Source organism: Euleptes europaea, chromosome 3, assembly GCF_029931775.1.
Source record: "Euleptes europaea isolate rEulEur1 chromosome 3, rEulEur1.hap1, whole genome shotgun sequence".
In the NCBI taxonomy this organism is placed as follows: domain Eukaryota; kingdom Metazoa; phylum Chordata; class Lepidosauria; order Squamata; family Sphaerodactylidae; genus Euleptes; species Euleptes europaea.
The window spans coordinates 56753547-56769252 of NC_079314.1; the positions used below are offsets into that span (position 1 = coordinate 56753547).

General features: G+C 39.6%; 1 protein-coding gene across 1 annotated transcript in view; it reads left to right on the forward strand.

Moving 5' to 3' along the window:
* The window catches only part of POT1 (protection of telomeres 1), a 94105-nt gene that overhangs the window by 12842 nt on the left and 65557 nt on the right, over positions 1–15706 (forward strand). Inside the window, exons 4-6 of the mRNA XM_056847062.1 lie at positions 10062–10166; positions 13790–13837; positions 15166–15280. Coding sequence (XP_056703040.1) covers positions 10062–10166; positions 13790–13837; positions 15166–15280 — 268 coding nt within the window. The remainder of the gene's footprint in view (positions 1–10061; positions 10167–13789; positions 13838–15165; positions 15281–15706) is intronic.

The window sequence follows — 15706 nt, forward strand, 5'->3', positions numbered from 1 at the left end:
TTGTTTGGTTTCATATGGGTAACAATGCAATAAATGGAAATTCAACATACATTTTACTTCCTCTGTTGGCTTGGTGCTGATTTCATGGTCCAAAAGATATATGTGATCAGTTTGCCCTTGTCAGTGTGATGTATGTTGTTGTGTCAAATCAGTATGAAACCAAGAAGGCTAGATGTTGGCTGGATAGCTAATTTGTTGGATACCTATTTTAACTGAGACTGTAATATTTTAGGCAGATGAAAGCTATAAATGAGGTAAGAAATAGGGATGTTATTTTTAAATTTAAAGCTTTAAATGGAAAAATCTATATATGTCCTCATGCTAAACATTCAAGTTTTTCTTTTTTTAATAAATATTTTTATTGGTTTTTAATAGTAAATGGGATACAGAAGGAAAAAAGGGTAATGGGGTGAAAAAAAGAGAAAAATATATATATACATATTTAAATAAATACGGTACATAGATATTATACAGCGTTAATATATTTAGTAGTACTGCCCCTTTGTAAAGTGTCATAGTACCTTACATTATTAACTGATTAAGTTTGATCTCAAGTATGAATCTGCTAAGTCTCATAAGGTTATATTATTATTTTTGGTTTTTATGTATTCATAGAAGGATTTCCATTTGTCTCTATTTTGTTGTTGAGTATCTTTCTGTAATGTTTCAGTTAACTGTGCCATTGTTATGTACTCGTATGCTTTATCAATCCAAATCTCGATTTGTGGTATTCTATTTGTTTTCCATAGAGCTGCTAAAACTACTCTTGCAGCTGTAATTAAGTATTTTAGCATATCTTGTTGATCTTTGTCAATGTTATCCGGAGTTTTATTCAATAGATATAGTTTAGGATCATATATTATCTTTTGGTCGATAATGCCTTCTACGTTCTTATGTATTTTCTTCCAATATTTCTGGACCGATTTACATGTCCACCAACAATGATAGAAAGTGCCTCTGACTTTGTGGCATTTCCAACATAAGCCAGATGTCGAGCTGTTCATATTTTGAATATCATTCGGCGTCAGGTACCATCTATGTAGCATTTTCAACCAATTTTCATGAATCCCTTGGCATAAGGTGAATTTAAGGTTTCTACGAAATAGCTGTTCCCACTCATCGATTGTTATGACTTCATTCAGGTTTTCCATCCATTTAATTTGGCATGACTTTACTTGTTTGTCTTCATGTCATATGTCACCAAGAGCTTATAGATTTTACCTAGTAAGTGTTGGGGTGCTTTGCTTATCATCTGTTCAAATTCTGTCTTTGGCTTCAATGCTCCCCTAATTATGCAGTCTTCCTTGAATCTTGAAATTAGTTGGTGATAAGTTAACCATGGCATCTGCTGAAAGTCATCTTGTATTTCCGATAATGTTTTAATTGTGCCATCTATTTTCACCAGGTCTTGATATTGTATTGTCCCATATTTTTTTCTGTCCATTACCGTACCAAAAGCATTAAAGTGTGCTATCAATAATGATCTGTTAGAGCTTAATCTTGGTTTAAGTTTCTGCCAAGTAGTCACCATGTTTTCTACAGTTGGGTGACCCTTTACTTCTTCTAGATTTTTCTTCCAGTTTTTCCCCCATAGTAAGCGATGTGCTCCACAGTGCAATCCGGCAAGTTCCAATTTGATACTTCTTTTATTGGTCTGCATAATCCAATCCTTGATCCATACCAGGGTTGCCGCTCAGTGATAAATTGCCAAGTTTGGAAGTGCCATGCCTCCTCTTTTCTTGTCGTCCGTCATAATTTTGAATTTTATTCGGGGGCGTTTCTTGTCCCAAATAAATCTATTGATTTTTCGTTGCCAGAATGCTGGTACTTTATCCGAGATTTTAATAGGTATTGCTTGAAATAAAAAAATTAGTCTTGGGAGTACGTTCATTTTAACAATGGCTATTCTACCTAGCCAAGAGGCTTTTAGTCTCGCCCAGGTTTGGAGATCGCCTTCAATTTTGTTCCATACTATTTAGTAGTTGTGTGTAAATAGATCTTGATTATCTTTTGGGAATGTTATTCCTAGATACTTTATTGGTTTAGTTGATATTGTGCATCCTGAAAGGGCAATTATATTTGATTCTTCTTCTTTGGTTGTATGCTCCAGAAAGATTTTGGTTTTAACTTTATTCATTTTATAGTCTGTCAGCTCTCCGTATCTTTGAATATCGTTCATAAGTTCTTTAATACTTAATTCTGGTTTTGCAATTGTAAACAGCACATCATCTGCGTATGCTTTTATTTTCAATTCTTCTTCTTGTACTTGTAAACCAATTATTTTCTGATTTTTTCTGATTTTATTAGCTAATATTTCCAATGTTAGATTGAATAACAACGGTGATAGAGGACAGCCTTGTCTAGTTCCTTTCTCTATTTTTATCTCTTTTGTTAACAACCCATTTATTAATAATTTGGCCTGTTGATCCGTGTATATGCTAGAAATCCAATGAGATAGGTTGCCTTCGTTGCTTATACTATGAATTACTTGTCTTATAAATTTCCATGAGACGTTATCAAAGGCTTTTTCTGCATCTAACACATATAAATGCTAGTTTTTCTTTTCTATGTTTTACCACATTGTTCTTTTGCATTGATCAGGAACCTAATATTATCTACCATGTGTCGTTTAGGTATAAATCCTGTCTGATCCGAATTGATCAAAGTATCAATGTTGCTTAACAGTCTCTGTGCTATTATTGTAGTGAATATTTTATAATCTGTATTAAGAAGAGATATTGGCCTATATGAAGCAGGTAACATTGGGTCTGATCCTTCTTTTGGAATGAGTGTTATGTAAGCATCTTTCCACGTATCTGGGACCTTGTCTTTCTTGCATATGCCATTCATTACCTTTGCTAGTATTGGCGCGATTTCTTCTACGAATGATTTGTAATACATCACTGTAAGCCCATCAAGTCCAGGAGTCTTCCCGCTCTTTACCTTCCTAATTGCCTGTTGTACCTCTTCTACTGTAATATCTTGATTCAAGAGAGTTATATTATCCTCAGAAAGTTGGTTAAGGTGGTTCTGTTGAATATAATTTGTTATGTCCTCCGTCTGTTCGTTCTGTAATTTTTTCTTATAAAGTTCTTTGAAATATTCTAAGAAGCATTGTATTATTTCATCTTCTTTATGTGTTATCTTCCCGTTTATTTTTGTTGAGGTTATAGCTCTTTTCTGTTTTCTATTTTAATCATAGACGCCAGGTATTTACCTGGTTTGTTAGCATATGCAAAGTGTTTTTGCTTTACAAATTTTATTTTTTTTGCCATTTCTTCAGTGTAGAGTAGGTCAATTTCATGTCTGATCCTTTTAATCTCTTTCAGAACTTTCTTACTATTTGTTTGTTGATGAGTTTTTTCGAGCCGTGCAACATTATTCTGGAGCTCCGTCAAAGCTTTTTCTCGTTCTTTTTTACTTTTTAAATTTATAGATATAAAAATGCCCCTCATATAAGCTTTTGAACATTCCCAAATCGTAGTTAAACTCATACCTGGAGTTTTGTTTCTCTGTAGAAATTCCTTAAGTTCTGTACGACACGCATTTAGATCTGTCTTTTTGCTGAGGAGTGTATCACTTAGTCTCCACGTGAATGTTGTTGTCATCTTTTTTCGCCAAGTTTGTACTAACTTGTTTGAGGAAGGTTGTATTTCCTGCTACTTGCATGTTTCTGCTCAGAGTTCTTTAGCTGCTGCCAGTTGAAGTTTAACATTCCGAGTCTGATATATCATTAGGTTGACATAAGTTCTACTCGCTGTGCTTCTATAACATATGAGAGGGAAAAATACCGGGTTTTGACTGTCAGTACAAACATGGCATGGAAACTTGGGGAAATCATAGCTTCCTAAAATGTGTACGCGTGGTCAAAAGGTGTATATTTATTCCATGCACTATGTGATACACATAATATATCTGATGACTTTTTAGCATGTGATATGACCATCTGTGTAAGGTCACTGTATTTTCCATTCTTTTGAGATAAATGAAATGCAGGTGCTTTGGTTACAGACTTGAGGAGTACATGACATATTGACCATACCATATTGGTGATTCATCCCAAAATACTTAAAGAAATAGTAATGATGTGGTTTGCTGGAAAATCTCGAATCAGAAAATTTTGTGGAAACTTCCTGTAACCTAGATAGATTGGGATCTGATTTAGCATGCTTGTTTGACTTGTGGTTAGGAAAATGCCCCATGTTAATTTTACCTGCTGCAAAAAATCTATGAGGTTTTCCCAGTGGTCAGAAGTGGTTGATTTGAAGCAATCTGGGGATGATTAAAAATATGCTAGATGGGGTTTATGATTCAAGAATATGGGATGGGGGTGAGACAGAAGGAGATTGAATAGCCTGTGTGTGGAAAACTTTCCTGGGTGTGAATTTTTGTGAAGACCACTATTGCAGCATAATATTGGGCATGCACATTGAATTGAGGAAGTATAAGTCATCTGCCTCAATCAATACAGTGTGAAAATGCCTTTGTAATTTGTAAAATTTGTAAAATTAAAGAACTCTTTAATTCGACAGTTAAGACACTACAAATTTACTTGTGCTTTATAAAACTTGGAAACTGTTCATCAAGCCTGCCACTGTACTTTCTGTGCCAGTAAAGACATTTAATGCTCCCTAACAATTTAGATTCCATGGCATTTTTGTGGAAATTTAATCAGGGCACATTTATCTTTTGTAGATTAATTAACAGTTTGTACCCTTCCTGATAAATAGAAAAGTGGTGGAACAAAGCCTGAAGCCTCAATTAAGAGATCACAGAGATCAGGACTAAGGAGCTTGAACTGCAGTCTACAGCCCTTGAGCCAGCAAACTTCAAACAACCACTGTGAGCCCGTATCAAAGTGTTCATGCAACTCCTGTGACCTTGGCTTTTATTATACTTAGAGAGAGAGAGAGAGTGTGTGTGTGTGTGTGTGTGTGTGTATTATTAAAAATTTGTGATAAGATAGAGGGTGGCCAGTCATAGGTCTGAAAAAAGTATATTTTTTATTTGGCCATTTTAAAATGCAAAATAGTGGCCCATTGCCAATTAATTTTGAACAAACCGCACACACACACACAGTTAAATAGCAATTGGATATAAGGAAGCAAGGGTTTGCTAACTAGACAAACTATAAGACACAAAGAGCATATAGATACTTTTTATTATGGGAGTGATTTTTGCCATTCATAATGTAATGCCAAAATGATCATTGTTATGAATTTTGCTTAAATAATAAGGAAACAATAGTTCTAGGCATCTCCTTCAAGACACTAATATGACTATTGGACCTAGCATAGGAAACGTTAGCTTGTGAGTTCCGTGTTGCACGTCTCTTATGTTAGCCCTGCTCAGATATTTGTCTGTCGCCTTCTATCACTGCTTTCTGCCAGTGGCTGAAGACTTGTTTCTTCTGGCACTCCCTCAGTGACCCCTCCTTCCTGCCTTATATTTTAATTGCAGCTTTTGTGTTTTGTGTATGTATTTTTAGTTCTTTAGTTCATTGATTTTATGATATACTTTTTAAATGCTCTATTTTTAATTGTTAACTGCCTTGGTTACCATGATTGGTCAGAAAGGTAGGACATAAATTCTGTACAATAAATATGTCAATAAAGCAAACAGTGATGTAGCTACTGTCCACAGTAAAATTAAATTTATTAGTCTGCCCCTTTTAACTCCCTTCTGTCTGAACAAGACTGAAATTTCTTCCAAGTAAATTGGGAACATAAGAGAGCCCAGTCAGCTGTATGATTCCCTAACCCTTAGTCAGCAGCTGAGCTCCAGAATCATTTGTGCATCTAGTAATCTCATAAAGTGCTGAAACAGGAATAATATATCCTAGAGCAGAGCTCCTTTGGTTTCTGGCTTATTTCACATCCCCCCCCCCCCAGAAATGACATGAACTTGAGTCTGCAACAGTAGAAACCATATCACACAAAGAAAATTCATCCTAGTCTTTGCAGAACATCTCAGCTTGGGAAATTATGGCTGAGTTTGGTTCCAGTTTAGGAAACAGATGTAATACTGTCCATAGATACCTAAAGCCTGTATATTCTTGAGTTTCATATTAAAAAATACAACCAAGGTCCAGTTATTTTAGCATATTTTTTATTGAGAAAGAAGTATGATAGAACAGTGACATAAGTAACTACTCGGAGTATTTCCCTGCCTATTATAGGCGAAATATAATTTATCATCATGCCCTGGTAATTCTCTGCCTATTAAGTCTTGTTTTCATTTGTTTTTACACTTTTGGGGGGTAATAATTGGATCTGTCTGTATCACTTAAGTTTGCAGTCTTGTTTCTACAGAAAACATTAAGGTTGGGGATTTTAAATCAGTTAGAGAAGTATTGTCAGAGACTCCTGAAGTAGCAGGAAGGGCAATCATAGTGCAGTCTTTTGCTAAAAACTGTCGGCTTTAATCAGAAACCTCCTTTATTTGTTGTAATCAAATAAACACATGAACAAAAAGGCATACGGTAAAAGCTAATGGGAATGCTGTTGGTACAAGATTGAATGCAAAGGAGGAGGAGGCTTTGAGGGTAAAGTGCTTTTCAGTAAGAGCACACATCCATCTGAAGGTACTTGGAGGGCACAATCAAAACTGAGATGGTGCTTTAATATTCAGGCAATGCTGGGATTAACTTAAGTAAAGGAGCCTTTGACTTCCATTGCAATTCCCTGTGTGCAGTTTCATTTTCTCAGCGATCTTGCTTAGTTTCCCTGCCTGTCAGTAAGGTAGTCTATCAACGCCGTTATTTATTTTTTAAACACTCCTTACTTCCATGGGAGTTTCCAATCTAGCAAGGTGATGGATGCTAGAGAATTTGGCCAGTTTTTTTTTTTAATCCTTTATTTCTTTTTGACCTGTCTCTTACTGGTCAGTTGCTGACATCTGTGATGCTTGATGGCAAAGAATTGAATGCTTTTGCTAGATAATCTTCTGTGCTGCCTAAGATTGGAATGCTTGCTCTGGATTTAAGATACTCAAGTGTCTAGCACAGTGTTCAGCTCTGTGAGGGGCTGGGGCAGGGCTGGCATCGATATACCCTGAGGTGCTGCTGAGGACCAGGGCTCCTGACAGGGTACACTGACCCCCCCACCCAGACAGCCTTTCCATCTATCTGTGTGCCCTTCCATAACCATTCACTTACAATCACTACCACCCATGTTTCCAGCTCCCCAACATTGTTGGGAAGTGTATGGAAGTGGTACACCTGGTGTTCATAACAGCAGTGCTACCAAAAGCATGAATTCAGGACAAAGCAGTAAGAAAATTAAATTTGCTTATTGAAATCAGTGGGAATTATATGTTCCGGTAATTTCCAAAGGATTTGCATGTGGCTGTCATTGTCCAGATTGAATCTGTCTCCTTCAGCCTCAAAAGCACAATTTTAGAGTGATCACAGAAATCACTTCTCTTATGGAGCATGTGTGGTGTAGTGGTTAAGAGTGTTGGACTAACATCTGGAACTCCCAGGTTTAAATCCTCACTCATGCCAAGGAAGCTTGCTGGATTACCTTGGGCCATTTGTACTTCCTCAGCCTAATCTACTTTACAGGATTGTTGTGAGGATAAAATGAAAGAGAGGAGAATGATGTAAGCTGCTTTGGGTCCCCATTGGGAAGAAAGGGAGGGTATAAATGAGTTAAATAAATAAATTATGGGCTGTCATTTTTTCTTCAAAACTCACAAAATACAGGATTTCTTTTTCTTGTCTGGTTTCTTATTTCTTCTGTCAAGCTAGTAGTAAGCACATCAGAGTTTTGCACGTGGGACTATTACATGCAAGTATTATTCTATTATTGCCTCAAATTTGACATTTAGAAAGCTATTTAAATATCCTATAATGGAAAGTGCCATCACAAAAGTCATTCTCCATAAAATAACATATTTTGGTTTCATGCTACTTCTGGCTGTTGACCAAATACGCTATTTGTGAACGAACAAACAGGTTGCAGAATCTTTCTTGATTTATATATGTATGTTGAAGAAGGGACCTTTTAGATTTGCCTTTCCTAGCCATCTCAGATTTTCTTTATAACCATTATGTATAAATGACCAACCTTGTTCAGTAACCATTGTTTGCCAGTGTCAAGGTCTTTGAATTTTTCTTCTCACTAATTTTGTTTTGTTAGGAATAGCTGTTGGTTTGGGGTGGCTTTTGCCTAAATCTGCAGTAATAAAAATACTTTGCTCACCATATATTAGCTAAAAGTGTTTCTGTGTATTTTTGGATAGTAACTTTTACCTATGTGAAACTTCTGCTCTTTATCATAGGCTTTGTATTGGTTGCTGCGCACATAATCTTTAGCTACTGTTTGTTATGTAAAGATGGGCAAACTACAACCCACTCTGTCCTTTCCCTCCCCAATCAGCTGGAAAAATATGTTGTCGGTTGCTTCCCAGTGCAGGGCTGTAGTGGTTGCTCCTGGTCTCTGATCAGCACGCTATTTAATATGTACTGGTGGTTCAAAAGTATTAGTGTATTTTCTGGCGTATAAGACTACTTTTTAACCCAGGAAAATCTTCTCAAAAGTCTGGGGTCGTCTTATACACCGGGTGTCATCTTATACGCCGGATGCTGAATTCCGAGCCGGACTGGAGAATCTGCCTGGGGAGCCGCCTCCTCTCTGTCCATATCCGGCAGAGGAGGGAGGGGAGGCGAGCCCGGCGAGAGCGCTCACTGCCCAGCTCGGAGTCGGAGCCAGGCGCGCCGGGGTGCACGGAGGGAAGTGCTCGGCTGTGCTCCAGCAGCAGCGCAAGGCAGGCATGCGGCTGGCTGGCCGGCTGGCCAGGGCTGGGGTGGCCACTCTCTTCTCCCGGCACAGGGTGTTTTGGCTGCCGTCTAGCACACCCAACATGCCCCCTTTCCTCCCCGGCCTCCGCTTTAGCTTCTGTCTTTATGGGCTTCCCTCCCCTCCAAACCCTCCTTTAGCCCTGCCCTCCACGGGCCGTCGGCTCAGTCCTCCCCTCGCCTTTAGCCTCGCCTTTCTCGAGGGCCCTTACTCTCGCCCCCGTCCCCCTCTTCTTCCCCGCTCCCTTCCCCTTGCCGACTCCCCGAGAGCCACGTCCCGCCGCTCCGGGTCGGCACACACTCTTCCATGCCGGGAGGTCGGCCCCCAGCCTCCTCCTGTTCCTCCCGCCAGCCCCGCCTCCCGGCGCGCTGCCAGCTCGTCCAGCCGCCCCCGCCCCCTCTTTCTCCCGCCCCGGTAAGTGGTGTTGTTTCCCCGGGGGTTGAGCCGCCCCAGGAAGACTGGGGGTGGCCGCGGGGTTGGGGCGCAGTCCTGAGGGCCGGCCCCGGGCTGCGGACTCGGGACAATCCCAAACTCTATATTTTAACTGTAAAAATGGGGGGTCGTCTTATACGCCCAGTCGTCTTGTACGCCGGAAAATACGGTATGTTGAAATCTGTTTATCCTAAAATCTGAAACATCAGCAGTTGTTAATCATGTTAAAACTGCCAATTACAACCATTTTAAAGCAATGTTCTTGATTTCAGCTATTTATGGTTGAGAGTACTACAAGGCTTTGATCCGGCCAAAGCTTTGCACCCATTTATTTCAAGAATGATATATTTAGTAGATGAAAAGGGCAAGAGTCCAGTAGCACCTTAAAGACTAACAAAAATATTTTCTAGTAGGGTATGAGCTTTCTGAAGAAGTGAGCTGTGGCTCACGAAAGCTCATACCCTACCAGAAAATATTTTTGTTAGTCTTTAAGGTGCTGCTGGACTCTTGCCCTTTTCTACTACTGCAGACAGACTAACACAGCTACCCACTGTGAATTATCTTTAGTAGATGAGTTAAGCATGTAAGTACATCTTTGCTATTAAAATCAAAAGGACGTAACTTTGGTTGCTTCATGTTTCTATTTTTTTAGGAGCTTTGGGTGTTGAGCGAGGATTTGTCATTGTACCAAATGTTTCTTGACAAGTTTCCTCATGAAACATTTTTCCCCCCTGTCCATAGGAAAGATAAATTATTAGGAACTGTTAATACCGGGAAGTGGCATAACTGATAGCATGATAATTAATAATACATTTTTCTTTCTAATAGGACACCATGGTGGTAGCTGGATTCAACGTGGCAAAATCTGCCAGTGAAGATGACAGGCATTGCTGCCAGCTGGAAATGGCTGATGAGGCTGGGTCATCTATTTATGTATGTGATGGTTCCCCCACCCGTGCTAGAGATAGTAGTTGAAATACAAAACATAATCAAATGGTACATGAATGTGTTAGCAGTGATGTTTTCAGCCAGGATGCAGATGTATTAGCCGTTAGTCCTCATATGTGTTAGCAGTGATGTCTTCAGCCAGGATGCAGAGCATGCAGCTAGTTCTATATACCTGAGGGACACCTGGATTTGTTTTTCTTATTTTCAAACATGTCATATAGAAAACCATTTTTTAACTTGAGTGGATTAACAAAGCAGAATGGGTGAGGGGAGTCTAAAGTCCACTAGGCATATACATGTTTAATCCTGGCTTCACATACTGTTATGTGCTTTTTAGGTAGTTTAAAGTTATACAGCTAGTTCCTTTAACATAGAACATACAAAAGTCTATCCCTATAGATGGATTCATGAAGCCATTTCGGGAGCAGGTTCTTTTATTTGTTTAGGTAACCAGTGAATCATAAAATATACATAAGTGGAGAAAATTATTTCTTTTAGCTTTTTGTTATCATTGAAAATGTTCAAATGCCCCTTCTGCAAATTATGTAGCCAATAAAGAGCAACCGGAAGGATATGTACAAGCTGTTTGCTGTACAAATCTTACTTTTTTAATGGACGCAATCATGTTAAATAGTTGGGCATACTCTATAAACTTTTAGTAGTGTTGAGTGTCTAACTATGATCTGGGAGACCAAGGTTCAAATCCCCATTCTGCCATCAAAGCTTGCTGGATCACCTTGGGCTGGTTGTTGCAGGCCTAAGATAGGGAGCCTTACCTGTGGTTTCCCTATAAATCTCATGAGTAAAGCATAAAAGTAAAGTAAAGGTTTATAGAGGCTTATTTCTCTGAACAGAATTGTTGATATAGTAAATAAAGTAGAGTAAAGGTCATGATGTTATTGAGTTGCTGGCTAAGACTATTCTCAGTATTCTGAGATAAATAAGCTACAACCATGACCACTGGTCTGAGAGAATAAAAGCCAGAACCAAACAGGCAAAAGGGAGGGAGTAACTGGAGGACAGCTGAAGCTGTCTGGCCTTGCTCTCTCCATCTTGAAAGATGTAAAACCTAAGAAGATTGAAGGGAGACAACTCTGGTTGTCAGGCTTCACTCTCTTACCATCTCTTGCACACAGATTTACAGTCTTCTTGCCTAAAGCTAGAAATCCCTTTTGAAAGGGAATTCAGTTCAGCAATTCTGGTTCTCATAAAGGCTAGAATCTGAAGTGAAATGCTGGCAGGCTGCTCCATGACAAAGCTGGAGACCTTAGAACTCCTAGCACTCTACCTTAGAGATGGGAGTCTAAGTGTATTTGGTATATTGAGCCTCACCATAATTGGTATATTGAGCCTCAATTGATCCTAGCAAGGATTAATGGAACCTCAAAGAAGATCTGTCTGATCCTGTTCTGGCTTTCCAAATGCTGGCAAGCATGAGGATTGTAGATCCTATATAGATCCTATATAGATAATTCCCTAGATCTGTTCAGAAGTCTTTTTCTAAATAACAGGAGGGCTTCAGAACTTTCTCAGGCCAGAGATATTCCTGAAAAGAAAGGAAGATCTGTTTTCTGTGGTAATGCACAAGGCACATATAATTCAGTGCTTACATAAAACATATACAGAACCTATTAGGCTTATTTATGGAGACTCTTAACCAAGTAAACATATTCTCTGAAATTGGCAAAGCCAGAGAATAACTGAGTCTTCCATAGAACATTAATACAGCCTTAAGCTTACACATAATGAATTACCGTATTTTTCGCTCCATAAAACACACTTTTTTCCTCCTCAAAAGTGAGGGGAAATGTCTGTGCGTCTTATGGAGCAAATGTGTGTGAATCTGGCCCCGGGGAGAAGGGCAAAGCTGCCTAGGCAGCGCAGAGCAGTTTAACCTCCCCCCGCGCTTCCCGGTTCCGAGGTTCAGCTGTTAAGCGGGGCCCCCCCAACAGCTGAGCCTCGGGACCGGGAAGCGCGTGGGGGTGCGGAGGTTAAACTGCTCTGCGCTGCCTGCCCAGGCAGAGCAGTTTAACCTCCCCCTGCGCTTCCCGGTCCCGAGGTTCAGCTGTTGGGCTGTTGGGGACCGCCCAACAGCTGAGCCTCGGGACCGGGAACCGCGAGGGGGTGCGGAGGTTAAACTGCTCTGCGCTGCCTGGGCAGGCAGCGCAGAGCAGTTTAAACCCCCACCGCCCCCCTTCCCGGGACTCCCAACAGCTGAGCTTCGGACCGGGAAGCGCGGGGGGAGGGGGGAGGTTAAACTGCTCTTCGCTGCCTAGGCAGGCAGCGCAGAGCAGTTTAAATACCCCCCGCCCGGCTTCCAGGGAGTTCCTGGAAGCCAGGCGGGGGGGTCTTTAAAGTGCTCTGTGCTGCCTGGGATGGCGGAGCGGAGGAGTTTAAAGAGCCCCCCCCCCCCGCCGGGCTTCCAGGGAGTCCCTAGAAGCCGGGCGGGGGGGTCTTGAAAGTGCTCTGTGCTGCCTGGGATGGCAGCGTGGAGAACTTTCAAGACCCCCTGCCCGGCTTCCAGGGACTCTGCTTTAAAGCCTCCTCTAAAAACTTGTTTTCCTCCTCTAAAAACTAGGTGCATCTTATGGTCGGGTGCGTCTTATGGAGTGAAAAATACGGTATACATAACATATAAGCTCTGCATTGCTGACTGTAAAAATACACACATACTTTCAGCATGTATGTAGCATTCCTGATCTTAACAATCATCAGAAGTCCATAAACATAGAATAGATTAAATATGAAGCTTATGGAATTCTATCCTCTATACACAGCATTGGGTAAAGATAAAACATACTGAAACATATAAATATCCTGAACATAAATTCAGTTCCCATGAAGTTAAGATGATTTACAGATGACATGGCAAGATAAAAGCATGTCTTGTCCTGAAATATTGCTATGATACCTGGAATGATTTTAAGATGTTTTTACTAATCATATCTTCTTTCCCATTATATTAATCATGTTTTGATAGGGAGTCTATAATGATTATACAGTAACCATGTTTTTACAAGATTCTGTAACTGTAGTATACTAAATGAAATAGAGATACAAGTTGAAAGGTTTAAACTCTCATAGAAAGAAATATTATGAAACATAGAAATTGCTTATAAAGATTGTTTGAAACTGCTTGCATATATCATAATGTATTTTATGACGTTTTGAGAGTGAAATATTCACATGCATATATATATTATGTGAAATAAATGTTATTTAAAGGAAGTTCATTGTTTATAAATTTTCTGGCACACTTCAATAGAAAGCCTACAGTAGTAGGAATTATCATTGACTTCTGTCTGTGAGAGCTCGCTGAATAAGATAACTTCATTTCTTAGTAAATGATACATTCTAAGAGTGTAGACCCCTTAACGACATGAGCCGTGACATGGTCACTGTCTCTCACCCTATCCTGCCTCACAGCATTGGTGTGAGAATAAAATAGAGGGGGGAGGGAGGAAAGTACTTCTTAGAGGAAGGACAGAACAGAAATGTACTAAATACATAAATTCTAGTTTTGGGTCTATCCCTGTAAAAATACTGGCATAAGAAGTCTGAATCTGGCATACTGTATTTATGGTCCTCTGTTCTGCTTTTCTACCTAGATTTGTCCTAAGTCACCACGTACAGCAGCTGCTTCAGAAACAGCCATAGTAAGTTCACATTTGGGGGGGGGGGGCTTGAAAATATGCAGGATCTTACCAGGATCAAAGCCGGAAATATGTTTTGCAGCATTTTCAGAATAGGTAGAAGAGATAGATATTGTTCAGATTATGCTTTTTTTCTTAGAAGTAAAACCCAGTGACCTTACTCTCAGGTTCATAGTACTGAAGCCTGAATTCTCCATTGGATAGCCTCTGCAGGAGAACACCCATTCCAAAAGAAACAAGGAAGAAAACAGGCAACCTTAATTAATGAGCAAATTAAAACATGCAAGCTTGGGCCACACATAGAATTTTCATGGGTACAAGGAGCTGGGCAGTTTGGCCACTTCTCCCTTGGGAAAAAACATTCCAAAATGCTGTCCTTGGGGAATGGGAAACTACCAGAATAGCTTGGGGCAGGAAATCAGAAGTCTCCCCAAGAAAAGGAGGTATAGGCAAAAATCACCCATCATACTTGTGGAAATTCTAGGTGAGATCCAAGCTACAACATATTTCCTTACTTTTCAATAAAGACCCAGGAATTTTCTGTGACATTTTCTTGATATTTGTAAAGACGTTTTATGTCATATGTAAACAAATCCTCTTTAGGCAGTATCACCAAATCAAACAAAACTCAACTGTGGGGTCAGAAATGTTGGCAATTTATTGTTGGAGGTGTTCTTGGCTCCTGTTAGGCCAGCCAGCAGAACAAGGTAAAGCAAGAAATAATTACATTGCCTGTGGCACCTTCTGCTCATTGCTGGAGAGAGTACAAATGTTCATGTCCTGGCAGCCTTTCCAAACTTTTATTAAAATGAATCTGCTGTATCAGGAGAGGGGAACGATGCTAAATTTTTGACATGCATCAAGCATTTGGCAAGATTCTTTACTGACTAGGCCCAGATTGAAATTCCAGTATCTCAGAAATCAATTGGCATAGATTTTCTTTCACATTGTTTATATTGGAGAGGTGTGTTTTCTCTGCCTGTGCAAGCAGGTTATACTTTCTATTATAACCGTAGAATTTCCTGCAAATGGAGATGTTCCCAAAGCAAATAAAAGGCTGTCTGCCAAGTAATAGTTGCATCCAGTGGACAAAATGGCAATGCATTGTCACCCCTTGTTTGGAAAAAGTATAATATGACTCAGTGGCTAGTAGGAAAGAAAAGTATTTTGTGACACTACCAATGTATTACTCAAACAATATGTATTTGGTATTTCAGAAGGGGGTCAAGGTTGTTAAAAGTTGGAAAACTTTAGGCAAAGTGAATATTACAATCTGATGTTTCTATAAAAGTAGTTTTATCATGCAATCACTTTCTGTTGTGTCTTGCTAGTCTGTTGCCCCAAAGTACACATATACTCCTCTGAATCAGCTGAAAGGTGGTACTGTTGTCAACCTGTATGGTGTTGTGAAATTCTTCAAACCTCCATATGTGAGCAGAGGAACTGGTAGGTATTACTTTACATAGAAAATTAAAAGTAGTTGAATGAAAAGTGCTAGGATTCATTGAAACCGATATGGGCATAAATTAGGCTGCTATACACTGGTGATTTATGTAGCATCTGCTAGTTGCTGAGATTCTTTCAGAGGGTGCTAAACTAGACAGACCTGGAGGGAGAAGGTAGTTTGTAAGCATAAGTGCTTTACTTTCTATCTAAAAGAAGACAGTTGGAGTATGAAAGTAATGTGAAGTTTTCAAAAGATATTTATGCTTTTGACAGATTTTAGGGCCAGCACAGACCTAGTAATGATCAAATGTCTTTGCAGACATAACTGTGGTTAGTTCCCAAAATCAAAAGATTTCATACACAAAAGATGGTGGAGAAGAAAGAAGTTTGCAAGCTTTTAGTGGAGGATTCCGATCTCTATGGATA